Source organism: Eulemur rufifrons, chromosome 24 (assembly GCF_041146395.1).
Source record: "Eulemur rufifrons isolate Redbay chromosome 24, OSU_ERuf_1, whole genome shotgun sequence".
Lineage (NCBI taxonomy): Eukaryota > Metazoa > Chordata > Mammalia > Primates > Lemuridae > Eulemur > Eulemur rufifrons.
Window position 1 is genome coordinate 18,015,309 of NC_091006.1, and position 27,709 is coordinate 18,043,017.

At 40.2% G+C, this 27,709-nt stretch overlaps 1 protein-coding gene across 1 annotated transcript; it reads left to right on the forward strand.

Annotated features, from left to right (window-relative positions):
* Positions 1-7,004: 7,004 nt before the first annotated feature.
* LOC138374521 (zinc finger protein 264) lies at positions 7,005-21,876 on the forward strand. Its single transcript, XM_069457431.1, has 4 exons — positions 7,005-7,388; positions 9,299-9,425; positions 14,722-14,817; positions 19,756-21,876. The coding sequence occupies exons 1-4, from the start codon at positions 7,350-7,352 to the stop codon at positions 21,375-21,377; spliced, it is 1,884 nt and encodes a 627-aa protein (XP_069313532.1). The 5' UTR covers positions 7,005-7,349; the 3' UTR covers positions 21,378-21,876.
* Positions 21,877-27,709: the final 5,833 nt, after the last annotated feature.

The following is a 27,709-nucleotide window of genomic DNA, read 5'->3' on the forward strand; positions in this document are numbered from 1 at the left end:
AGATATCAAATAATTTTTAAAACAATTTTGAACCAGAAGAATAACATATTTACCAGGAAACTTTTATACTTCATTACTTAAAATAGCGATAAATTGTTTCTTCTTCTCTTCTATGTGTCACATTTTGTCACTATTTTTTTTTTTACTAAATTTGCCTGGAAATCTAGAGCACAATTTTCTGCTGTTTATATTGATGTTTATATTTTGATACATATTTTAGGCACACCTATTTGGATATTAGACATTAAAACTTGTATACTTTATTTGACATAAATTGGAATTCATTACATATCATATTTACTCCAATTAAATATTATATTTATTTTTCAGCTTTGAGGTATAATTGACAAATACAAAATTATATATATTTAATGCATACAACTTGAATTTTGATTATGTATATATTATGATATAATTACCACAATCAAATCAAGCTAATTAATATATTTCTTACATCACATCACATACTTTGTGCATGTATGTGGTGAGTACACTTAAGACCTACCCTCTTAACAAATGACAAGTATGCAACATAGTAATGTCAACTATGCCACATTGCTGTACATAAATCTCCAGGAATTATTCACCTTGCAAAACTGAAAATTTGTACCCCTTGGCCAACATTTCTGCATTTTCCCTTCACCTCAGCTTCTGGCAATCACGATTCTACTCTCCACTTCTACAAGTCTGGCTATTTTAGATTTCATATATAAATGAGATGATGCAGTATTTATCTTTCTGCATCTAGTTCTTTTCACTTAGCATAATGTCCTCCAAGTTCACCCATATTCCAAATGGCAGGATTTCCTTCTATTTTAAGGCCAGATAACATTCTAGTGTGTGTGTACACCTATATCTATATCTATATCATCTATCACATTTTACCCATTCACGCATCAATGGACACCTAGATTGTTTCCACATATTGGCTATTGTAAATAATACTGCAATGTACACGAGAGTGTTACTGAACCCCAAAATGGGCCCAGCCTAGGTCCTTTTGGGGGGCCACACAAAGAGCCAATTAATGAGACAACAAGGATTGCCAACAAAGAAAGGAATTTTAATGTGAAAGATGTCTGTTAAGAGAACAACAGAAATAGTCTGGAATCCATCTCCCTGACTGACTAAAGGCATGGGCTTTTATAATGGGTTGTGGATTGCAGGTCAGGTTGCACGGGGTTTGGGGAGGGTTTGCATAGGGTCTTCAGGTGGTCTGATTCAAGAGTCAGCTGTTAGTGATGGACTGTGAGTCCTGTGGAGAGACTAGTTAAGTTTGGTTGTTAGACTTGATGGGTAAAGTCTGAGAGAACAAAAAATAGGAAGGGGGTCATTTTGCAAGGCCAATTACAAGAGTGCAGACATCTCTTTGACATACTGATTTCATTTCCCATGCATATATACCCAGAAGTGAGATTGCTGGATCACATGGTAGTTCTAGTTTTATTTTTTGAGGAAACTTCATACTGTTTTTCATAATGGCTGTACCAATTTATATCCCCATTAATGGTATACAAGGGTTCCCACCTTCTCACCACACTTATCTTTTGTCTTTTTGGTCAAGAAGACTTTTCCCTATGTTTTTCCTAGTAGTTTTACAGTTTAGGATCTTATGTTGAAGTCTGTAATTCATTTTGAATTGATTTTTGTATATAGTGTGAGATAAAGGTACAATTTTATTCTGTATGTGGATATCCAGTTTTCCCAACATTATTGAAGAAACTATTTTTACCCCATTATGTGATCTTGGCACCCTTTTCAAAGATCAGTTGACTGAAAATGTGTGGGTGTATTTCTGGACTTTCTATTCTGTCTCATTGATCTATATGTCTGTTGTAATGCCAGTAGCATGCTATTTTTGTTTTGTTTTGACTCTTTCTAGCCATCGTAAGTATGCCATTCAAATCAGTATGGCTTTGTAATATATTTTGAAATCCTAATGTGTAATGCCTACAGCTCTGTTCTTCTTGCTCAAGATTGCTTTGGCTAATTGGGGTCTTTTGTTGTTCCATATGAATCGTAAGATTGCTTTTTCTATTTCTATAAAGTGTGCCATTGGGATTTTGATAGGGAGTGCATTGAATCTGTAGATCACTTTGGAACTTAGTATAGACAATTTAAAAATATTAATTCTTCTAATCCATGAAAACAGGATGTCTTCCCATTTACCTATGTCTTCTTTAATTTTCTTCATCAATGGTTTATAATTTTCAGTGTGAAAGTCTTTCATCTCTTTGGTTAAATTTATTCTTAAAGATTTTATTCTTTTTTTTTTTTAATATATTTTACAGATTGTTCCTCTTTTTTTTTTTTTTTTTTTTGAGACAGAGTCTCACTCTGTTGCCCAGGCTAGTGTGAGTGCTGTGGCGTCAGCCTAGCTCACAGCAACCTCAAACTCCTGAGCTCAAGCGATCCTCCTGCCTCAGCCTCCCGAGTAGCTGGGACTACAGGCATGCACCACCATGCCCGGCTAATTTTTTCTATATATATATTTAGCTGTCTATTAATTTCTTTCTATTTTTAGTAGAGATGGGGTCTCGCTCTTGCTCAGGCTGGTCTCGAACTCCTGAGCTCAAACGATCCGCCCACCTCGGCCTCCTAGAGTGCTAGGATTACAGGCGTGAGCCACCACGCCCGGCCAAGATTTTATTCTTTTTGTTGCTATTATGAGTGGGAACGTTTTCTCAATTTCTTTTTTGGAAATAATTTATCTGTTTATATATAGAAACATGAGTAATTTTTTTAGAGATACAGTCTCACTCTGTCACTCAGGTTGCTGGAATGCAGTGGCACGATCATGGCTCACTGCAGCCTTGAACTCCTGGGCTAAAGCAATCCTCCTGGCTCAGCCTCCACAGTAGCTAAGACTACTAGCTATCACCATACCTGGCTAAGTTTTTTAAATTGTTTTGTAGAGATAGGGTCTTTCTATGTTTTGTAGGGTGGTATTGAACCCCTGACCTCAAGAAATCCTCTCACTTTGGCCTCCCAAAGTGCTGGAATTATAGGCGTGAGCCACTATGCCTGGCCATGAGTAATTTTTATACATTGATTTTGTGTCCTGCAATCTCACTGAATTCATTTATTAGTGTTTTGTTTTTTTTTTTATAAATGACCAGATAATTTCTTTCTATTTTTAGTAGAGACGGGGTCTCGCTCTTGCTCAGGCTGGTCTCGAACTCCTGACCTCGAGCGATCCACCCGCCTCGGCCTCCCAGAGTGCTAGGATTACAGGCGTGAGCCACCGCGCCCAGCCCATTTATTAGTTTTAACAGTTCTATGTTGAGTCTTTAGAATATACATATATACCCTATATACAAAATCTACATATATGATTATGTCATCTGCAAACAGAGATAATTTTTTACCTCTTCCTTTCTGATTCAGATCCTTTTACTTATTTATTTTTCTTGTTTAATTGCCCTGGCTAGGACTTACAGTACTATGTTAAATGTAAGTAATGAAAGTGATCATCCTCGCCTCCTATGAGATCTTAGAGGAAAAGCTTTCAGTTTTTCTCCATTGATCATGATGTTAGCTGTGAGCTTTCTATATATGGCCTTTATTGTGTTGAGCTAAGTTCCCTCTATACCTATTTTATTGAGAGTTTTATCATTAATTAATGTTGAATTTTGTCAAATGCTTTTTCTATTTCCTCTTAATTCAGTTTTGGTAGGTTGTATATTTGTAGGAATTGATCTATTTCTTCTAGGTTGTTCAATTTATTACTGTATAATTGTTAACAATAGTCTCTTCTGATTATTTTTATTTCTGATGCATCCATTGTAATGTCATCTCTTTCATTCCTGGTTTTATTTATTTGAGTGTTCTCACCTTTTTTTAAGTTAGTCTAACTGTCAGTTTTATTTTTTTCAAAAACAACTCTTAGTTTTATTGATTTTTTTAATAGTTTTTTTCCCCTCTGATTTATTTCTGCCCTAATGTTTATTCATTCCTTCTTTCTGCTAACTTTGGACTTAGTTTGTTCACCTTTTTCTAGTTCCTTGAGTTGTAACGTTGGGTTGTTTACTTGAGATCTTTCCTTTTCATCAGAACATTTTTAAACCAATATTTGGAATTTAATAAAGATAAAAATAATATGCTTTAAAAATATGGAAACACATTTGCAACACTGGGTAGGCAACATAGTATACTGATTACAAATATTGATCCTGATTATAAATATTGAGCCAAGACAAAGTAGCTTCACTACTTTGGAAAAGTTATTTAACCCCTCTGATAGCCTTCTGCAAAGCACAACTTATTAAACTATCAGTTTGAATATATTTAAAAAATACTTTTATTTTAGAAAAGCATCACAATGAAACATGGAATTTTTATCATTATCAATTCTGTTTAAATTCTTCCAATTTTTTAAACCTTAATTTGAGTTGCAAATGTTTGATTCTGTTATAGTACTGGTAAAACCAGTGCATGTGAAACAAAGTAAAGATAAGAATTCTAAAGCCAGGTGTGGTTTGTGCCTATAGTCTCAACTATCTGGGAGGTTCAAGTGGGAGGATGACTTCAGTCCATCTTAGGTAACATAGCAAGAGCCTCTCTCCGAAAAAAATAATAAATTTTAAAAACAAGGAAATAATACAAAATTCATTATAGTTGCTATTAATATCACTAAGCGGTATCTGAAGTAATTCATTGATAATGTTCTGGCTTTAGAGTTGGGTGGTAAATTTACTGGTAATCATTACATATATATTAATTCTTAAAAAATGAAATAAGAGAATCATACATGAAAAACTCATGAGAATATACCATATATCAACGATTATGATCAATCCAATTATATGGTCCTGAGGCTATATTTTCCAAAATACAATTATTATATCTTATAGTAAGAATTTTTTTCGTGATCCCATTCTAAAATAAAGGGATTGTTTCTTTCTTTCTTTTTTTTTTTTTGAGACAGAGTCTCACTCTGTTGCCCTGGTTAGAGTGCCATGGCATCAGCCTAGCTCACAGCAACCTCCAACTCCAGGGCTCAAGCAATCCTCCTGCCTCAGCCTCCTGAGTAGCTGGGACTACAGGCATGTGCCACCATGCCCAGCTAAGTTTTTCTATATGTATTTTTAGTAGTCCAGCTAATTTCTTTCTATTTTTGATAGAGACGGGGTCTCACTCTTGCTCAGGTTGGTCTCAAACTCCTGAGCTCAAACGAGCCACCCGCCTTGGCCTCCTAGAGTGCTAGGATTACAGGCGTCAGCCATTGCACCCAGCCGGGATTGTTTCTTGAATGCTTCATAGAATACCTACTTGCCAATATTTAACTTTATGTTGATGTATAACATAAATTAAATATAGAAAAAGTACACCTAAGTGTAGAGCTTGATGAATTTTCACAAACCAAAACTTATCTATCACCAACTCCCAGGTCAGTACATTTTTATTTCAGTGTATTTTCAGATTCAGGATTGCCTTTTTTTTTACTTTTACTTAAAATTTTCCATATTAAGTTTCAGGGAAAATGTAATATCTAACTTCCATTTTATTCATATTTCCTCTCTGTCTCTCTAAGATCTGTTCATACAGTATATCATCAAATCTTTTAATTATTGTAAATATTATAGCTAGAAACAATAGTATCCCATTGCCATATTTTTAATTTCTTTGGGGACTAGTATGTGTGAACACTTCAACAGCATTAACCAAATTTATTTGCCATATTTCATTTTTCCTTTGATAATCTTTTCAGATTCTTTGCTTACTTCTTAGGTAGAACATTTCTTTATGACTTATACATTCTTTTGCTCTGCAAGTATTTGTTTTTCTTTTGTAAATTTTTTGTAGAGAAGGAGTCTCCCTATGTTGCCCGGGTTGGTCTCCAACTCTTGGTTTCAAGTGATCCTCCCACCTCGGCCTCCCAAAGTGCTAGGATTACAGGTGGTATTTTAAATTAATATATTTGTTCTTATGTATTTTGTGTCTTTATAGCATTCTTCTAAATTGGATTTATTTTCAATTTAATTTTCTAATTAGTTAAGGTACTGATTATGGTTAAGGCATTGTTGCTGTTTAAGGTACCGGCGAGGAGGAAGCATACTTCTTGAAACTAGAGAACAAGATGTAATGAGTTTTATTAAATGTTTACCAACCAACACAATTATGATCCCATTTCTTATTATATATCGAAAGGCTTTAATATTTTTAAATTTTTATTCATTCAGTGAGACTACAAAGAGCCTTTAATATTTATATATATAAATGCAGATGAAATTGTGGGGAACAGTACAACAAATGAGAAGCTTAGGTCACAATCTGGAGCTTGTTACTGGCATCTGAAGTGGAGGGAAGTCCCATGGGACTGAGCTCTCAACCTGTGGGATCTGACACTGTCTTCAGGTAAATAGTACCAGATTTGAATTGTAGGAAACCCAGTTAGTGTCCACTGGAGACTTGTTTAGCGCATGTGAAAAACCCACGACACATCTCATCACAGAAGTGTTCTGTGTTGCGTGAGTAGAGAGAAAAAAACAGTCTATTTTTCCTTCAGATTTTGTGTAAGAAGTGGAATGTTGAGTGATTGTGTAAGAGAGTAGGAAAAACACTTCATTTTTTCCTATCTCTAATAGTATATTTTTATAAACATTTGGAAATTAAAATAGTACCTGCCTCGACACGACGAAATGTCCCTACCTCCCGCGCCTTAATTTCCCCAGGCGAAGGATGGACAGTCCCTGCCACTTGGTTCCCACAGCCCCAGCCCCCAAGCTGTGCCCACCGTAAAGAGGCGAGCCCAAGACCACGCTCGGTCCTCCAGCGTCTTCCACAAGGAGGAAAACCCGCAGGGTCAGCAGCTCCTCCTGCCGTGGGCTATAGTGAGAAACTACATTACCCAGAAGGCTGTGCATCGTGTGAGCGGCGGGCGCTGGGCCAATGACGACCCGGGATAGGGCCGTTTCCTGCCGCCCCCTCCGGCGGGGGCGGGACTTCTGGGTGGTTTGCCGCTGACGCCATTTTCCCTTCGCTTGGTCTTGAGAGATCTTGGATTGTTGAGGAGCGGAGTCGGACCCGCGTTCCAGGCTTGTCGTCAGGACCGAGTAGGGAAGAAGGATAGAGATTGCCGCTGCACCTTTGGACGAGCCAGACCCCGTGTGGCGGGGGTGTTCCCTGGTCGCCCGCCGGGCCGCGGCCTCTCCTCACCCGCGGTTCAGACCCGCAGTCGCCAAGGGCGGCGCCCTGGGCCTCGTACGCCATTTCCACGAAGGATACAGCGGCCCCGAGTGCGGCCGTCAACTGTGGTCGCCTGGCCAGGGCAGGGCACGGGTGGGGGCTCAGCCGAGCCGCCCGGGTGCTCGCCTCTCCTAGCCCTGCGCGGCCCACAGGGTCCCGTGATGGCAGCGGCGGTGTTGTCACTGACGGACCAGACGCAGGTGAGTGAACTGTGATTTCACAATTGCTGCTCCCCTGCCTGGGCGGAGACGGTTCTTGAAGGGGGTGGCAGCCAAGGTATCCGGTAGATTTATCTCTGCAGTTTTTCGTTTTGGCATGTGGAGCTGGTTTGCTAGTTAATTTATCCCCAGCCCTAAAGGGTGAAGGAAACTCGGTAAGTTGTGGAAAGAATGAATGATACTTCCTTCGGAGGCTCCCATCATAAAACATCATACAAACATCCACCCTGGTCGACCGGACCTCATTCCAACGAGGCATTGGAGGGTTTGGAGGGTAGGGCATTCCAGGCCTCTGAGGGAAGTGCGTGGACAGAGGCAAGGTATATTGTCTGTTGAAGGAGGCCCAGGAGGGTCTGTGAGGTTGCCATGGTTCTCTCTGGCTGCTGAGACAGGAAGGGCAAGATCACATAGTCTTTTCCTGTATGTTTCACCTTTTCTTCAGCTAGTACAGACCCGTCAAAGGCCCTTATTCTTATTGCCACACTCTGCATTATTCTTGGCCAGTTGTATTCTCTACTCCTAAAGCATCCTGGCCTCAGAGACAAGTGCAGTCAGGACTCAGCAAAGAAAAAAGAGATGAGTGGTTTATTGTGGAATTTCCTGAGGGCCTGAGAGGCCCAGGTAGAGTGCAGAGGGTGTGGGAAGCTGGTCTGGACCCTGTCATTCCCCAAGTAGATGCCACCCCTTTTGGTGCTTTTCTTGTGAGATCAGTGATGAGGGCTCAGTTTCTTTTGTCCATGTACACAGTTATGTTTTCAGCGGTAATTGAGATAGATTTAATAGCAAAAAATGAGAGGAAATGCTTTACAACCTCGTTACTTTAGGTTCACTTTGATGATAAAGTGTCAAGTTATACCATTAGACTCTGGTCCAGAGTTAGCCTATGTGCAGATCCTCTGATGGTAAGATGTGTGACTCTGGGTGAGTTGGTAAAGCTTCTTTAGCCTCAAGTCAATGTCACATGAAGATGACGTGTTGATCTCAGGGACTGTGGGAGGATCAATAAAAATCCCAGAACAAACACAACATAGAATAATTTTCCTTCTTTTTTTTTTTTTTGAGACAAAGTTTTGTTCTGTCACCCAGGCTAGAATGCAGTGGCATCATCATAGCTCACTGCAACCTCAAACTCTTGGGCTCAAGGGATCCTCTTGCCTCAGCCTCCCGAGTAGCTGGGACTACAGGCTCATACCACAACGCCCGACTAATTTCTCTATTTTTTTTGTAGAGACGGGTGTCGATTTTGCTCAGGCTGGTCTCGAACTCCTTACCTCAAGCAATCCTCTCACCTTGGCCTCCAGAGTGCTAGCATAACAGACATGAGTCACTGCACCCAGCCTTAATTTTTCTTTAAATCTCACCAGTGTTATTGGTGAAGTGGGGACTATTCTGTTGATGCAGACATCAAGGCTCAGACAAATGAAGTGTTTCAGAGGTGACACAGCTGGGTTTGGATTCAGATTGCAAGAGTTTGACTTAAGAACTAGGGACTTTTAGTCACTTTAACACAGGATACAAAGCCTTTGGCATGAGGCAGGCACCTAGCTGAACCAGTGAGGCTCAAGTGCTGCTGTTATTACCGTTATTGCTATTTTTATCATTATCATATGCTCATTCCCCTGATATCTTAGAGGCCTTATTGTTTACATCTCACAGTTCACAAGTTGTTCCTACTGTCTTATATCATTCTCTAATAGTACCCATATATGAGGCTTCTTTCCCTTACTTTATATTATTATTTCTAAAGCACTATCCACCTCCCCCTTGAGCTCAGCACAGAGCTTGGCCCTTAGGAGGTGCTCAGTGATTCAGGCCTTGATCTCTGAACCTTTTCGCTTGATCACGTTCAACAGCCCAAAGGCCGATGGTACTACCTCTATTTGACTTTCCAGATGTCTGTGACCTTTGATGATGTAGCTGTGACTTTCACCAAAGAGGAATGGGGGCAGCTGGATCCAGCTCAGCGAACCCTGTACCAGGAGGTGATGCTGGAAAACTGTGGGCTCCTGGTGTCTCTGGGTAAGGCCTTCTACCTCCGCCATGCAGCGGACCTGCCTTCTTCTTTCTCCCCTCTACCTCCAGACCTGGCTGGTAAAGAAGGCCTGTGGAACCTGCCTTGCCTCCTTCCCACAACTTCTCACTTTCTGGACCGACTGCTTCCTATCTGGTCTCCATGTGTCTCTTTGGTCAAGAAACAGTATTCCTTGGCTTGCAGCCAAAGGAGAAGAAAGTGTTAGAAGGCAGTGGTGTGTTTTGCAGAAGCCAAAGGTAGGATTTCCAACTGCACCTTAATAAGGCAGTGACGGGGGAACTATTAATAGAATCCCCACAGTTGTGTCCTGGCTTCTCTCCTTGGGTCTGCTTATGTCATTGTCTATTCAGTATGGCTTTTTCTGCCTTAGTGAGTTTGGGGCAAGAGTGGCCACCCCAGGCCTTGTTTTCTGACCCCTAGATTGCTTATCTCTATTTCTCTGGTCTCTGTGGGGTATCCTGAGGCAGCAAGTGCTGCCACCCCCTCCCAAGCCCATACTTTCCTCGATCGCTCACCCAGTGCCCAGCAGTGATGGTCCTCTGTCTGAGACCCTTTTGGGGTCTCCAAAGAAGAATCTGACTGAGGGAGCCTGAGTGGCTCAGGTATTCCCTCCACAGCTGAGTTAACAGGGTCAGGCATGATGGGATATTCTCCAAGAAAGGGGTGAGTCAGACAGACCCCCAGGAGGCGTTTGTTTTCTAAACAACACAATCTCAACCATGAGGCTTCTTTATTTTCCTGTGCCGTCCTTGTGATTTCCTCTTTCCTAAGTACAGGACGGAGAGCCTCTGCTAGTGTGAAAGAGCAGTGCTTCTCAACAGTTGGCTGTTTTGCCTCCCAGGAGACATTGGCAATGTCTGCAGTCACTTTTTGTTGTCACACCTGGGGTGCGGGTGGTACTGGCATTGAGTGGGTAGAGTACAGAGATGCTGCTGAACATTCCATGGTGCACAGGACAGCCCTCTCAACAAAGAAATGTCAGGAGCGGCAAAGGTGAGAAACACCAGCATAGACAATTCTCTGCTTGAAGATAATCACCAGAGACCATTCAGTTTGGAGAAAAGGAGGGTTCCAATCCAGAGCAATTCTTTTTTTTTTTTTTTTTTGAGACAGAGTCTCACTCTGTTGCCCAGGCTAGAGTGAGTGCCGTGGCGTCAGCCTAGCTCACAGCAACCTCAAACTCCTGAGCTCAAGCGATCCTCCTGTCTCAGCCTCCCGAGTAGCTGGGACTACAGGCATGCGCCACCATGCCCGGCTAATTTTTTCTATATATATTTTTAGCTGTCCATATAATTTCTTTCTATTTTTAGTAGAGGTGGGGTCTCGCTCTTGCTCAGGCTGGTCTCGAACTCCTGAGCTCAAACGATCCGCCCACCTCGGCCTCCCAGAGTGCTAGGATTACAGGCGTGAGCCACCGCGCCCGGCCCAGAGCAATTCTTGAAACTCAGTTTAATGTAAGACATAACTATTTTTAGGGACTAGAATTATGTTTTGTGCCAATGAGAAAAGATAAAACAAAATTACAAAAGTTTGATTTGGATAATTTGTAATGAAATTTTTTTTTTTTTTTTTTTTTTTTTTAAAATAAAGTCCTCTAACCCTGTGAACGTCTTCACTCCCCTTCACATCCTTTCACCCTGAGCTCACCCTGCTCCAGCCTTGCTGGGCTTCTTGCTATTTCCCCACGTGCCTGCCAGCCTCAGCCCCTTGTTCTTGCTGTTCGCTTTGCCTGGTGAGTATTCTCAGGGTAACTCAGCATTTCACATGGCCACCCCTTCATACACAGTCACCGCCGCCTCACCCACTCTTTCCTGACCACCAAACCTCGGGGAGGCCCCTCTCCCATCACGCCCTCCTCACCTTACCCTATTTATGTCTAAGCCAGTGGTTCTCAAGCAGGGATGATGATGCACTTCAGTGTACACTGGGCAATGTGTGGAGATGTTTTTGGTTGTTAAAAGTGGGATGAGGATGCAACTGGCATCCAGTGGACAGAGACGTGAGATGCTGCTCAGCATCCTTGTGATGCCCATGACACATCCTATTCCTCTTTTTCCCACCAAAGGGAATTATCTGGACCTAAATGTCAATCATGCTGAGGCTGCGAAACCCTGTTTTGTGGCTGCATGGACACTTCCGCTGGCATTTACAGACACCCTGAGGAAGCCATGTCTTAATTTCTTCTCTCTCCAGCCTCCTGAGGGTTGTTGAGGGAAAGTCTGGGTTTAGTGCTGAGTCTTAACATCCCACAAACTGTTACTAATTTCCGCCTTGTCAATAGAGGAAGCAGCCTCCGGCTTACAGCCCTGAGCAGGCAGCATGAGCTTGCAGGGTCTTGATCTTACTGCTGCATTTTCATGATGACCTTCTATCAAAACGAACAACTTTGGGTTTTCTGTTTACCCAAAGTGATGTAGGATTCCGTTTTCAAAGAAACTTAAGAGAAATAAAAAGTGGACCACTTTTACAAAAAGTAATTAATCATGGTCACAGCTCAGATCCTTAGAGCGCGGATTGGATGGCAGGCCGGTTCCAGGGTCCTGCACGTGCTCCACTCATTTAGCTCTAACGGCATCACAGCATTGTCATTGTATGGATTTGTGGGATTTTAATTTGTAGTGATGTCTGAGTGACGACATGAAAAAATTAGTGCTGATGAAAGAATGATTTATTTATTTATTTTTATTTTTTTATTTATCTTTTAAAATTATAGAGATGGGGTCTCCTTCTTGCTCAGGCTTCTCTCGAACTGCTGAGCTCAAACCATCTGCCTGCCTTGGCCTTCCAGAGAGCTAGGATTACAGGCGTAAGTCACCAGGCCCAGCCGAAAGAAGAATTTATTACAGCTCTTGAGATAAAGGGGCCTGCCACCTCACATAGGGCCACATGGGGCTGCACTAGTGTTGTCAGCACATGGCAGGGGAAAGGACACGCCATGGACTTTACTGGGGTTTGTGTGGAAAGGAAAGGTGGAGCAGAGTAAACAGTACACGAGTGGCTAATTTGAATATTTCTGATGGACTCAGAGCTATTAGGTACAACTGTCCCTAGTTGCCTGGTGTCTGTCTCTGGGTTCATTTGAGGCAGAAGAAATATTGTGTTGGTATGTGAGACTTAAGGAGGTGGTTGGGAGTATGGTTTTGGACTGGTTGGTTTGCTTCTGAAATGGATGCTCCTAGGAAGTTGATATTATCTTTAGGGGTTAGATAGGCCTGAGGGGCAGAATTTCTAGGTCTACAAGGTCTCCAAAATATGAAAACATAAAATAATGGAAAGAACTTTAAAAAACATGAATAATACAATTGGTCCTCTGTTGTTTTGACATCATATTAAAGGTTGTGGTGATGATAGTGGAGGTTTTCTAAAAGTATGGCATATGTTGCCCTAAAACAGTATAAAGTCCAAGAGGCATGAGAAGAAGTTGCCGAAGTGTCTTTAGTGAAGGAGTCTCGTGTCAAATGAATCTCCTTGGAGGAGGGTGCTGTCAGCATGATATCCCTGTGCTTCTGGGAGAAAGGTAGATGTAAGTTCTTGTCTTCAAAGACTGTGTGTGGTGGCAAAGCTGTTGAAGTTCCTCACAGGTAGCCTGTGAAAAATGTATTGTCTCCTTTAGGAGGTGAAGGCAAACTGGCTGAGGGGCTGTTGAACTAGGCGCTGAACAGAACGTGTCAGCACTGTCTATAAGGGCAAAATACTTACCGATTGTTGATTGGATAGAGTTAGTAATTTTGATAATATTGGTGTGAGGACTGTGTTAGCTCTGGCTGCCATACAAAATATCATAGACTACATGGCCTAAACAACAGGAATTTATTTTCTCACAATTCTAGATGCTAGAAGTCCCAGATCAATGTGCCAGCCAATCAGTGTGCCAGCCAGTTGATTTCTGGTGAGGTCTCTTTCTGGCCACCTTCTTGCTTTGTCCTCACGTGGCCTTTCTTTCCTTTGTGGCTCTCTGAGAGAGTTCTTGTCTTCCTCTTGTTCTAAGGACACCCGTCCTTCCAGATTAGGACTCACCTGAGGGGCTCAATTAACTTTAATTACCTTCTTGAAGTCCCTATCTCAAACTACAGTCACTTTGGGGCTTAGAGGTGTGACATAAATTTGAAGGAACATAACTCAGTCCATAATGGGACCGTAATGGATGAGACCACGGCATTCAGGTGATAGTAACCCACTGTGAGGTACCCCTTATTTTCCCCAGGTTTAAGGACAGACAATTGGGTGGTGGAATAGAAAAGCAGTAGAGATAATCACCTCTTTATTAATTATGTTTTTTATAATTAGTGTCAGATCATCTATGCCCAATATGGGATATTTTAGAACAGTGGGTTATATGGCTGGGGCACATTTAGGTAAGGCTACAGTTAACGTGAGGCATACCTACTTTTTGTCTATTTTATGTTTAATTACTTTTTAAATTTAGTGAGATTCCTAGGTATAAATATAATTTGAACCCTAGCATTGATTAAATCTATGAAGTTTTGTCGCTACATTTTAGCAAATTCTAAAGTTAATTTAGAGCCCATATTGTGCAGGCACAAAAGCAAACTGGTACCATCTTTTCATGTTTATAATATAAACTTCTTACTGTATATTTCTTATATATGTGCTGCATATAATTACCATGTAATTTGCTACAAATTTTTGGAATATAATTTTTGGGTTTCCAATTGGGTTAAATTATGGACATTTTTTTCATTTACTTATTGTACATGTGCAGTTCATTTACGTTAAAATTTTTTTGTATATAATTTATTTAGTTAATCTTTTATTTTCTCCCCTCTGTATTTAGGGTTTTTTTGTTATTTTTTAAAACTGAATAATCTAGGACTAATATTATGTTTGCTAAACCTGGCATTTGTGTAGTACGTTTAAAGTCCCCCCGCCCCCCCACCTTTTGAGCTTATAGCTGCCTAAAGCCACAGACTTTTTCCCTTTTACTTCTTTCTTTTTTCTTGTTTTAGGCTTTTAGTCTCCTGAAGCAGTGGATTTTAGTTTCTGAGTACATGTGTGCTTGTTTTTCCATTCTTGGGATACTTACTTAGTAGAATTGGTTCTCGCTCTATCCAGGATAATACAAGAGATGCTATATCACCATTATTCTTTGTGGCTGAGTAGAACTCTGTGGTATACACGTACCACATTTTATTAATCCACTCATGTATTGATGGGCACTTGGGTTGTTTCCACATCTTTGCAATTGTGAATTGTGCTGCTGTTGGAAGGTCTTTATTTTTTTCCGTCAGAATCCACATGTCCAATTTCTTTCTCCACAAACAGGGTGTCCTGTTCCCAGACCTGAGCTGATCTACCAACTAGAGCATGGGCAGGAGCCATGGACAGTAAGGAAAGACCTCTTCCAAGGACTCTGTCCAGGTAGGAGCCAAGGTCTGGGCAGCTGGGAGGCTCTGCAGGCTTGAAACTGGGAGGAGAACACTGGCCCTGAAATCTCAGGGAAGCTTCTTGTTGTGGCCTCTCCAGGAACTTGGGAGCCCTGGGGCCTTTTGACCTGTGGTCCCTTTTTACTCCCATCCCTGTCACATGTGTCTTCACCCCTGGGGACAAGTGAGGTGGATGAACTGGCATCTTTCTCAGGGCTCCAACTGTGTGGGTCTGAAACCTGTCTTGTCCATCACCAGCTCTGTGGCTCTAATGAAGTTTCATGATCTCATGTCTTTGAATATAAGTTCTGACAAGTTAACACTAGCTGCTGTTGCAAACAAACTCTAAAATCTTAGTGGTTCAGCATACGGAAACTATTTTTTTTCATTCATACCAAGGTCTGTGTGGTTCTATGGGGAGCTCTGTAGCACACGGTAATTCAGGGGCCCAGGTACCTTCTGTCATCAGCCTTTGTTTAAGGTTGTGTTGACGTCCTCCTGCTGGCAGAGAATTAAGAGGAAGGGAAGTCACAACCACTTCCAGAAGCACCAATTCACCTCGCATTTTATGTGTAGGAGGTAGGGATTTGGCTACATTGGGTCCACACATCTGAGAAATGTGGCTGAGCTGCGTGTCCAAGGAGAAGAGCAAATGGTTTGGCGATCATCTACTGTCTACTACAGTCAGTCTGTTCCCTGAAATTCTTTCTTCTATTTGGTCTGGTCTGTTAAGTTTCTACTATATTTTGACATTCCCTAAATGACTCTTTCATTTCTGAAAGTTGTTATATTTTTTCTTACATTATCTATCTCCTTAGTGAATTTTTCATTCATGTCCTGAATTTTATTTTTGGTTCATTTGCATTGGTTTTCAACTTTCTCATCATTCCCGTTCATCATACTTGCCTTGCATATTCTGAATTCCATATTTGACATTTCCACAATTTCTATTTGTTGGAATCCATTGCTGGCGAACTATTGTGATCTTTTGGGGGTGTGAAAACAGCCTGTTTTTTGTTTTTCCTTTCCATGTTGCTAGAGTTCTGATGCTGGCTTCTCACCTGAAACCTATTCTGTAAGCTCAACACATAAACACAGATAACTTTGTAGTACATTTGTTCTGCTCTGCTGGGGACTCTGTTGCTCAGTGAAGACTAGTGAGATCCCTGGATGATGTACTTGAGTCCTACTCCAGAAGATTGATCAGGCAGGGGAGGTGTGGATGCACTGTGAGCCTTTAGCACTGCTGCTCTCCTGCATCTCCCCTGCTCTGTGGTTGTCATGGGTGATTGGCATACACATAGTGAGCATTCATCCCACCCGTATCTAGCAGTGGTGGTGCCACCTAGGCAGCAGCAGGGCGTGTCTGGGGTCGTGGGCGCTCTCTCTGCCCAGGTCCTATAGCAGCTGTGGCTGGGTGGGGCTGCCCACATGGCAGCAACAGACACCAGGTCTGTGGGCACCCACTTTTCCCAGGTCCTTCAATGGCAGTGGGGGTGCACAAGAGCTCCCAGTTTCCCCGTGCTCTCCCAAGACCAGCAGGGCTGATGGGGAGGCAGCAGCAATGGATATAACCCTGCAGGTAGATGCAGCACTCTGTGACTGGGACCTCAAAATTGAGCCAGCTGTAGCGCCCAGGGTTTGTAAGCCAATGGGACCTGCTGTGCCTCCTCTCCAGAGCAGTGCTGCTGCACGGTCTCCAGTCAACCCCCCGTTACAGCCCAGAAGCCTGCTGCTGTGGAGGGGCCCTCCTGCAGCTCTGATTACAGTGTTCATGGCGGGAGTGTGGAACCCCAGGATTCTCCTCTCTTCTTTCCCCATGTGTAGGCACCTTCCCTGCATACCTCTAATCCTGCTGTGCAGGTCACCTCACTGTTCCTCTCCTTCACTTTGGACCATTTTGTTGCCTAACTGTTGATTCCCACTGCTATCTCTTAGACATTTGATCTGAAAGGGAATATGTACTCGCCACTTTAGATACTCCCCGTGAGAACAGTATGTGCAGGTTGCTTCTAGTCTGCCATCTTGCCTTGGTTCCTATTTTTCTCTCATGTTCTCTTGATTTGCATTTCCATCATTGCTAAAATGTTTTAGCAACTTATGATTTTTTGCCAATTTGTGTTTTCTTGTTTGAAATACAAATCATTTATCATTTCATGATAAATGCCTATTTTTCTATTAACTTGTTTGCCTTTCTCTTTTTCATTTGTAGGTATTCTGTGTGCATGCCTGATACTTTTGTCAGTTTATGCTTCAGATATATTCTAGTTTTTAATTTTGTCATTTCACTCTTTAAGGTATCTTTTGTTCAATAAAGGTTATTTTAGTATAGTCTAATTTATGACTTTTCTGGGATTTTCTCTTTTTTTATTGTAGGAACAGGAAAGGAAAGGGTCTAATTCATGACTTTTCTTAGACAATTAATGTTTTTTTTCTTACGTAAAAAAATGTTGCTTTACTCCAATATTGAAAAGATATTCTTGCTTATCTTATTAATTTTTTTTATTTAAGGCAGCATATTGCTCTGTTGCCTGGGCTAGAGTGCAGTGCCATCATTATAGCTCACTGCAACCTCAAATGTCTGGGCTCAAGTGATCCTTCTGGCTCAGCCTCCCAAGTAGCTGGGACTGCAGGTGTATACTACCACACCTAGCTAATTTTTTAAAATTTTGTAGAGATGGGGTCTCACTATGTTGCTAAAGCTGGTCTCAAGCGATCCTTGTACAGTGCTGAGATTACAGGTGTGAACACGATGCCTGGTTGTAAAGATACTCTTATTTCTCTTATTCTAAAAGTTTAAAACTTGTCATTTGGCATTTAAGTTTCATCAATGAGGTTGATTTAGAGTATATAGTGAAATAATAATGCAATTGTTTTTATTACCCATGTGGGTAGCCAGTTTTTCTAGTTTCATTTACTGAATTCAACAGACTGTCAATTCCATGATAAAATATAGTTGGTATTTTACAGAGAACTATATTGAATTTATAATATGGATTTGGCAGGAATTGTCAGTTTGTTACCAAAACTTCGCCACTTATCCCCAAGGTTGCTTTGGAAGAATGAGGACAAGTGTTTTGAGGAGAAGAAAAGGGGGGGTTATTAATTTGCCGGCAAATGAGAATGGCAGACTCCCATCTTAAAGTACCATTGTCCTGTCTATAAGCAGAAATACAGAGCGTTTAAAGGGAGGGTTTTCAGCTTCAGGGTATTGTTGTTTACCTACAGTTGATGATTCTGATCTATCCCATCTCCAGTGAAAATAATCTTGTGACTTCTGCCTGCACAGTTCTGTTGGAGCCATCTCCTGTAGTACAAAGAACAAAGGGCACTCCCCTGCCCCCTCCCAAACACCGGCCTTGGGCAGGAATACAGGTTTTAATTCTGAAGAAGAGTCAAGGAGGTTTTAAAGAGACAACTTTGAAAATATTTTACCCTTTTCCAGGCTGTTCTTTCTGTTATAAGTATATATTATTAAATTGTGTATTGATATAGATCTTTGTTATCTTTAATTACTGTGTTATAGTTTTCTCTATCTCAGTCTTGTGCATTTTGCTGATCTTTTCACCAAGCTCGTTTTCAGGCATACCAGACTCAATATGTTCCACTAGGACTTGCTTACCTCCTGCCTTATGAGCACCGTCCCAACTGGCAGTGGTCATATGACCTTCACTGTCACCCAGCTCAGCTTCCCCTCTATCCATCCCCACCTTCCCTGGATTGTCCCTGGATTTTCATCAACACCATACTGCAGTTTCTATGTACATTCTGTCTTCCAGGGCTTTGGTGTCCTTCCTGCTTTGTCTTTATAGCAACTCCTTTGTGGCCAGTAAGACTCACTTCATTGGGCAACTCTTATTGGGAAACTTCCCCTCTTTTCCTACCCAGGATTAGCCTAACACAAGGTTGTGGATATAGTCCTCTAAGACTGCCAGGTCTGTCTAACTCTTCTGATACCAACTACAAGTTCTGGATTTCCCAAAACCATCCTCAGGTTCACAAATTGGATAAAAGACTCACAAAACTCCCTAAAACCTATTTTACTCATAATCATGTTTATTACAGACAAAAGGTACAAATTAGAAGAGATGCAGAATGTATGGCTGGAAAGGTTCCCAACATGAGGGCTCAGTCTCCCAGGGACTCACTGTCCCAGCCTTGGTATATGGCAGTACAGGCTTGGAGTGTTACCAACTCAGGAAATTTACCAGAGCTTCAGTGTCCAGAATCTTATTGAAGCTTCATTACATAAGCACATTTGATTGAATCATTATCTATGTGGCTCAATCTTCAGCTCTCCTTCATTTTCCACAGATTAAGCTGTTATGTTGTGACGTTGTCCAGACCTTGGTCTGAGTCATTTCTTCAGGATAAACTGTTTAGGTGTCTATAATGAGTTATACCTGTTTGCATAAACTATCAAATATGGCCCTGGGAGCCGACCATCAATGTAAAAGACATTCTGGAAATACCCAGTATTTAGAGGTTACTTCCCATGACTTAAGAAAAAACCCAGACATTTCCTTAGGGAATTAATTTTTTATTGCACACTTGTATCTTCTATGTGGTTTGCATTAGGTGCCTTTTCCTAGTGTTCTTGTACCAACATGGAATATCCTATCCTAGAGGAAACTTACCATGCAATGTCATTGTTACTCTGCCCATGTCCATTCTGGAATTGTGAAGGTGACTCCACTACAGATTCATTGTCTCTTGACCCATCCTATCCCCCTGGGTCTCCCTTTTAAGATACCTGGAGTCCCAGGACCAGGAAAGAAAGAATTTGCAAACCCAACTTTCAAGTTTCAGAGATACAGGGCATAACAGACACAGAAGTTGTACTTTCATCTTCAGTTTTTCACAGAACTGGTAATTTTGTTTCTTCATTCTTATCATTACTAACAGGCCATTTTATGTCTTGGATTTCTTTCAGGGGACAAAGAAAAACCTAAGACCCCAGAACCTACCACTTGTGAGCCAGCCTTGCCTGGAGGAGTCTCACTCCGAGAAGAACTAACACAGAGAGCCTCAGGGGACTCCCAACTGGGGCAAGCCAGGTATCAAAATGGGCCATGTGAAATGCATGAAGGACAGTTGAGACCAGGGATAGATCCTGAGGAGAAGCTTGCTGGGAAAAGGAACCCTGAATGTGATGAGTTAGGGACAGCTGGTGGTGCATGTTCCAGGATGATACAAGAGCAAGTCTGTCCAAGAGATACAGTCCATAGCCTTAACTCAAGTGGATCAGGTAAAGAGCCCATGCATCAGGAAGAGGAAAATATTTTTAAATGCAATGAATGTGGAAAAGTCTTCAACAAGAAACACCTCCTTGCTGGACATGAGAAAATTCACTCTGGAGTGAAGCCCTATGAATGCACAGAATGCGGGAAAACCTTTATTAAGAGCACACATCTCCTTCAGCACCACATGATCCATACTGGCGAGAGGCCCTATGAGTGCATGGAATGTGGAAAGGCCTTCAACCGCAAATCATACCTTACTCAGCACCAGAGGATTCACAGTGGAGAGAAGCCTTATAAGTGCAATGAGTGTGGAAAGGCCTTCACCCACCGATCCAATTTTGTCTTGCATAAAAGGAGACACACTGGAGAAAAATCCTTTGTGTGCACAGAATGTGGGCAAGTCTTTCGACATAGACCAGGTTTTCTTCGACACTATGTTGTCCACAGTGGTGAGAATCCCTATGAGTGCTTGGAGTGTGGCAAGGTCTTCAAACATAGGTCATACCTCATGTGGCACCAGCAGACTCATACTGGGGAGAAGCCCTATGAGTGCAGTGAATGTGGGAAAGTCTTCTTGGAGAGCGCAGCTCTTGTTCACCACTATGTTATCCACACTGGGGAGAAGCCCTTTGAGTGCCTAGAGTGTGGGAAGGCCTTCAACCACAGGTCATATCTTAAGAGGCACCAGCGCATTCACACCGGGGAGAAGCCTTTTGTGTGCAGTGAATGTGGAAAGGCCTTCACCCACTGCTCTACTTTTATCCTGCATAAAAGGGCCCATACTGGAGAAAAACCTTTTGAGTGTAAAGAATGTGGAAAAGCCTTTAGCAATCGCAAAGATCTCATTCGCCACTTTAGCATCCACACTGGAGAGAAGCCCTATGAGTGCGTAGAGTGTGGAAAGGCCTTCACCCGCATGTCAGGCCTCACAAGACACAAGCGGATTCATAGTGGAGAGAAGCCTTATGAATGTGATGAGTGTGGGAAATCCTTTTGCTGGAGCACAAACCTCATTCGACACTCCATCATCCACACTGGAGAGAAGCCCTATAAGTGTAGTGAATGTGGAAAGGCCTTCAGTCGCAGCTCATCCCTCACTCAGCATCAAAGGATGCATACTGGCAGAAACTCTATCAGTGTAACAAATGTGGCAAGACCTTTTACAAGTGTGCAAACCTCAGTTACCCTTCGCGAACTCCTTTTGGGGAAAGACTTTATGAATGTAACCACTGAAGCAAATCTTTTGCCAGAGGAAACAACTGCATCTGATCATGCATACCAAAGAGAAACCCCACAAGTGTCTTCACCGTGAGAAATCCTTCTGTTACAGAATATTACTTGTCATCTAAAGAATCATAGTAGGAATTGACCCAGCCTAGAGCCTTATTCTCCATCTGTGAATTCATCCTGCAGAGAGACCCAGTGGTTATTTACAAATAGGAAAAACTTCAGCTACTTCTTTCTCCTTAGTTTACAGTGCAGTTTTATCTCAGGAATTATTTTAAAAAGGAGGAGACATCGAAGATGAAATGCAAGCACAGATCTTTTCAGACTGCTCTACCAAGCCTATGGCACTTTGTCATTGATTCCTTGGTTTATTTAGGGCAAGGGAAGTGTTCCAGAGGTAAAGGGCCTTGACCCTTTTTGTTTCTTGTATATGCATTCATTGCTGTCCAGTGTCAGGAGAATTAATTGAGGGCAAGTCTGCAAACTTTATTATAAAGTGCATCTTCTGTGTTCCACAATAGTCTTTACTCTTGAGAAACAACTTTTATGATAAAATAGGGATCTTGAGCCATGAAATACTTATGTTTAAGACAGTAAAGATATATATGAATGGGCACATTTTATTTCACCAGTTAAGACTATTTAAGGCTTGATTTTTTAGAAAAACAAACCCTTGTTTCAAGTGAGTTTAAAAATGTGACACTCAAACTTTTTGATCCCCATCTGTTGGTTTACTTGATTGCTATAGTTATATGGTAAATTTTTAAATTGGGTAAAGTGATTCCCTTTTGTTATTTAAAGCTGAAGCAGCATTTCTGGTTCCTTTTACTTTACGTATAAATTTAGGATTAGTTTGTCTATAATAAACTTTATAAATGTATAATTTATTAAGATATCTTGCTCAGATTTTCACAGAAATTGAGTTAAATCTGTAGATTAATTTGTTGAGAATTAGTATGTTTACCATGTTGAGTCTTACAGTTCACGAATACAGTAAGTCTCTTCATGTAGTTAAGTGTTCCTCAATTTACTTCATTAGTATTATAGTTTTCAGCACATAGGACCTACACATTTTTGTTAAAATTTGCATCTAGGGAGTTCTTTTGGGTTTTGTTTGTTTGTTTGTTTGTTTTTGCTGGGTTTTTCTTTTTGAGTGATTGTAAATGGCATTGGTATTTAAATTGTCACGTCCATATGATGTTTGGTAGTATACGGAAATGTAATTACTTTTGGATGTTTTGCTGTTCTGCAACCTTGTTGAAAACACTTACTTAGTATTTTTTGCCATTTTTTAAAATAGAATCCTTGGAATTTTCTACGTAAAAATGTCATCTGCAAATACAGTTTTCTTTCTTTCATCATATCTTTTATTGCCTTTTTTTGTCTTATTGCACAAGCTAGGACTTCAATTATAATGTTGAATAGGATAATATTGTACATTTTATTAATAGATGTACTTTATCAAATATAGGAAATTCCCCTCTGTTCCTAGTTTGCTGAGTTTCTGAGTTGTTATGAATGAGTGTTGGATTTGTCAAATGCTGCATCAATTGATATGATCACGTGATTTTACCTCTACAGCCTAGTGATATAATTGATAGGGTTTTGAGTATTGAGCCAGCCTTGTATCCTTGTTTGTGGAGTATGATTGATCTTATATGTCATTTGACATCATTCCATTTGCTTGTGTTTTTTTGTTGTTGTTTTTGCTTTTGGTTTTGAAGACAGGGTCTCTCTCTGTCACCTGGGCTAGAATGCAGTGGCCTCCTCATAGCTCACCGCAACCTCAAACTCCGGGGCTCAAGTGATCCCTTTGCCTCAGCCTCTCAAGTAGCTGGGACTACAGGCACGTGCTACCACACCCAACTAATTTTTCTATTTTTGTTTGCTTGTATTCTGTTGAGGAAGTTTCCCTCTAATTTTTTGGCTAATGATATGCAGCTCTTTATTTCTGTTTGTTTTGTTTTGCCTTCTTTTTTGTTTCTTTGTTTTTTAAAGGTCTCATGTCTGGTTTTGATGTCTAGGTGATCCTGGCCTCCTAACATGAATTGGAAGGAGTTCTTCTTTTGTTTTTTGAAAGACTGTAGAATTTGTGTTATTTGTTCTTTTAATAAGTTGGATAACATTCTCTACTAAACCATTTGGCCTGGAGATTTTCCTTTTGGAAGCTTTTTAATTACCTGTATATTTTACTGGATAGGTACAGAACTATTTAGAGTACCTATTTCTTATATAATAAATTTTGATATTTTATCTTTTTGAAATAATTCCATTTCATGTAAATTTTCTAATTTATAGCATTCGCTTATTTTGATATCAGCAGGATCTGTACTTATATCCATTTTATGTCTGATATTGGACATCTGTCTGCTCTCTTTATTCTCTTTTTTTTAGACATTTATCAATTTTATTGATTACTTCAATGAATCAGCACTTTATATCATTGATTTTTCTTTATGTTTCTGTTCTTAGTTTTACTGATTTCTGCTCTGATCTGTATTATATTATTCTTGCTTTGGTCATATTTGTTTCTTAGTAATTTCTTGAGGTGGGCATTTAGATTATTGATTTGAGGCTTTTTGCTTTTTCAATGTAAGCATTCAGTTCTATAAATTTACTTCATGCCACTCACTGTTAGCTTCATCCCACAAGTTTTAATATGTTTTTACTACATTTTATTCAGTTTTAATATTAATTTTTTTGAGACATCCTCTCTAACCCATGAATTATTTAGAAGTATGTTGTTTAATTTTCTAGTGTTTAGAGTATTTCATGCAATTTGTTATTGATTTCTAATTTGTTTCACATTTGATCTGTGATCTGTTTAAATGTGTTGACAGTTTTTTTATGGCCCAGGATATGGTCTATCTTGTTCTGTATGGCTACTTGAAAAGAATGTGGGTTTTGCTGTCACACATATATAGAAACCTGGAGTTTCTATAAATGTCTATATATTGTTGGTTGGTGGTGTCATTCAGATTTGCTATATCCTTGCTGCTGATTTTCTGTCTAGTATTTCTGTCAATTGCTGAGAGAGGGCTGTTCAAGTTTTGAATTATAATTGTGGAAATAAATATCTGTTCCTCCTTTAAGTTCTGTCACTTTTTTCACAGAATTAAAAGCTGTATTGTTGGGTACTTACACATGTAAGTTTGTTAGATCTTAGTGTATTGACCCTTTTATCATTTTGTAATGTCTTTTTTCCGCACTAATACTCTTATCAATACTTTATCTGATATTGATATAGTCACTATTGCACGGTTTAATGTTTGCATTGTTTATATTTTTTTATTTTAAGCTTTTTCAATATTATTACATTTGAAGCAAGTTTCTTGTGAGCAGTATATACTCAGGCCATGCTTTTTTATCCATTTTGCATATTTCTGTCTTGTAATTGGTATATTTAGACCATTTAAATTTAAAATAATTACCAATATGTTAGGGCTTATGTCTGCCATTTTATGATTTGATTTTTGTTTGTGTTCCCTCTTTATTGTTCCTCTTCTATCTTTGTTATTATTTGGGGTTTTTACTTGTCTTCCTGTGGGTTACTTCCAATTTTTTTACAATTTCATATAATATATCTGTTGTAGTGATTTTTAGTACAGATACTCCTTGACTTATGATGGGGTTACATCCCAGTAAACACAATGTAAGTTGGAAATTTCTTAAGTTGAAAATGCATTTAATAGCCTAACCTATTAAACATCATAGCGTAGCCAATCCTACCTTAAATGTGCTGAGAAAACTTAAATTAGCCTACAGTTGGGCAAAATCAAAACAAAGCCCATTTTAGAATAAAGTTATTATAAAGAGTTTTGGATCAAAAATTTTTAAAGTATGGTTTCTACTGAATGCACATGGCTTTTGCACCATTTTAAAGTCAGATACTGGTAGGTCAAACCATCATAAGTTAGGAACCATCTGTATATATCTTTACATTATTTTTTAATTCTGAGTATTACAATGTGCATATATAATTTATTATAGTTTAATGTTATCAACAATTTAGCACTTCAATGTATAAAAAAACCTTACTTCCATTAGGTCTCTTTACCTTACCTATTAATATAATTGTCTTAAGTAGTTTCTATTCAAAAAATGAGCACCATGATAGAAGATGTGATTTTTGCTTCAACTGTCAAACATTTTACCAGTCATTAGAAACATGTTACTTTACCCATTCCATTGTTTGTTTGTTTGTCTGGTTTTTTTTTTTTTTTCCCCCCCTCCTTGAAATCCCAAGCCACCTTCTGTTAACATTTCCTTTCTATTTGGTGAACTTCCTGTAGCCTTTCTTCTAGATTAGGTCTGCTGACAACAGATGTTCTTTCTTTTTCTTCCTTTAAAAATATCTTTATGTCCCTTTATTCCTGAAGGATATTATTGTGGGATACAATATTTGAGGTTGACAATTTTTTTTCTTTTAGTACTTAAGAAATATGTCTTATTTCTTCTGTCTGCCATAGTTTCAGGTGAGAAATCTGCTACCATTGGAACCATTGTTCTCCAGTCATAATGCATCATTTCTGTCAAGCTGCATTCAGAGTGTTTTTCATTGTCTATATATAGGGTTCAGCAGTTTGATCCTGCTGGGTAAGGCATGGAATTTTTTGAGTTTATCCTGTTTAGTCTTTGCTCAGCATTTTGATCTCTGTAGGTTTATGCCATTTGCCACATTTGGGGAATTTTCAGTCATCGTTTCTTCAAATACTTTTTCATCCCCACTGTTTCTTATCTGTTTTGCGTACTCTAATGGCATCAATGGTAGATCCTGTGTTATGGTCCCACAGGTCCCTCAGGCTCTTAGTTTTCTTTATGTAATCTATTTTCTCTGTTATTCATATTGACTAATTGCTATTGGTTTTTCTTTGACCCCACTGATTCTTTGCTCTGTCATGCTTAGAGCTTGTCCAGTGATGATTTTTGTATTTTTCTTTTTGCCTTTTTTTTTTTTTTTTTTGAGACAGGGTCTCACTCTGCTGTGTGAGCTAGAGTGCAGTGACATTGTCATAGGTCGCTGCAACCTCAAATTCCTAGACTCAAGTAATCTTCTTGCCTCAGCAGGAAGAAAATAGCTGGGACTACAGGTGTGGCCACCACATTGTGCCTGGCTAATTTTTCTATTTTTTGTAAAGGTGGGATCTCAATATGTTGCTCAGGGCTAGTCTTAAAGTGGCCTCAAGTGACCCTTCTGCCTTGGCCATCCAAAGTACTAAGATTGCAGGTGTGAGCCATCACACCCAGCTGGTGTTTATATTTTTCAGTTGTTTATTTTTCATTTGATTCTTTTGTACATCTTCTATTTCTTTGCTTGGTTTTTAGTGCTAAAGAAAGACTCTGAGAAAACAGACAATACTGTGTATTTCAAAGCCATGGTTCTCTGGTGGTTTGTCTTGGTGTTTGAAAAGAAATCCTAAATTATTTGGAGGAATAGATAGCCTGCTGTTCTATGTCGTGCTCCACAAATATCTCTATGAACAGAGCTTATAACTGAGGATAATCCACAGGTCATTTAGAGTTGTATTCCCCAGGGAAGATTTGTGTGTAAAATCTCCCAGCTCACTAAGCCTGTTATATCCTCAAAGGAAAAGGTGCCACTCCTCTTCCAGAATCACTCTGCTCTTTGTTGTTGGGCACATCCCATCCCTTCCCACCCCAACTTCTGTAGCCCTTCTATCTTTACTTAGAATTCCATTGCTTAGTCATTAACTTCCCCCAATAACCGGATTCCTCGTAATCTATACCTATGTTCAAGTCTCCATTCTCATCCCCAAACTGTTTCCATCCCAATTACACATCAAGCTCTGCCCATTTTTCCTCCTCCTTTCTCTTGGACGTGTTCTGTGTAGCTGGTCTGTGCATTGCCTGTCCCCCTCCCTCACATCTCGTTCACTTCACTGACTTCCACCACTGTCACCCAACTTAACCAGGTCTCGCAGATGTCCCTTTCAACCATTTAGTTCCTTATTAGACTTTTATACTGCTGACTACCTCTCTGACTTGAAGGTCCTTTTCTGGCTTCTGCATTTTCCTGTCTCAGGGGATCTGTGTCTTCCTTCCATCTATTAAATATTTTTGTTTCTCAAGATCTATCATTGGCCATTGCTTTTTCACTTACCATGAGCTTGATGAGTGAGTGAGTTTCCTCCAAAGGCACTTTATTCTAATTATTTACAGAGTTTCCCCAAACTCATGTCCGCAGACTGAATGTTTCTCATTTCCTTTACCCACTGGTTGTCCTTCCACACCTTTTCTGTGTTCTAGCACACTGAGGCTGCATGTGTCATGTAGCCATGGCCATGGGGTGCACCTCTAATAATCACAGGAGCAAGCAAACGTAGTATTACACTGTGTCAGAAGTTATTTGGAATGTTTTACACACTTTTACCCTTTACAGCAACTGTATGTGGTAGG

Excerpts from the sequence above, each read along its gene's own strand:
- LOC138374521 (XM_069457431.1), top strand. The coding sequence starts at position 7,350 with ATGGCAGCGGCGGTGTTGTCACTGACGGACCAGACGCAG. Across the intron at positions 7,389-9,298 it reads CACTGACGGACCAGACGCAG|ATGTCTGTGACCTTTGATGA; the intron begins GTGAGTGAACTG and ends TTGACTTTCCAG. Across the intron at positions 9,426-14,721 it reads TGGGCTCCTGGTGTCTCTGG|GGTGTCCTGTTCCCAGACCT; the intron begins GTAAGGCCTTCT and ends CTCCACAAACAG.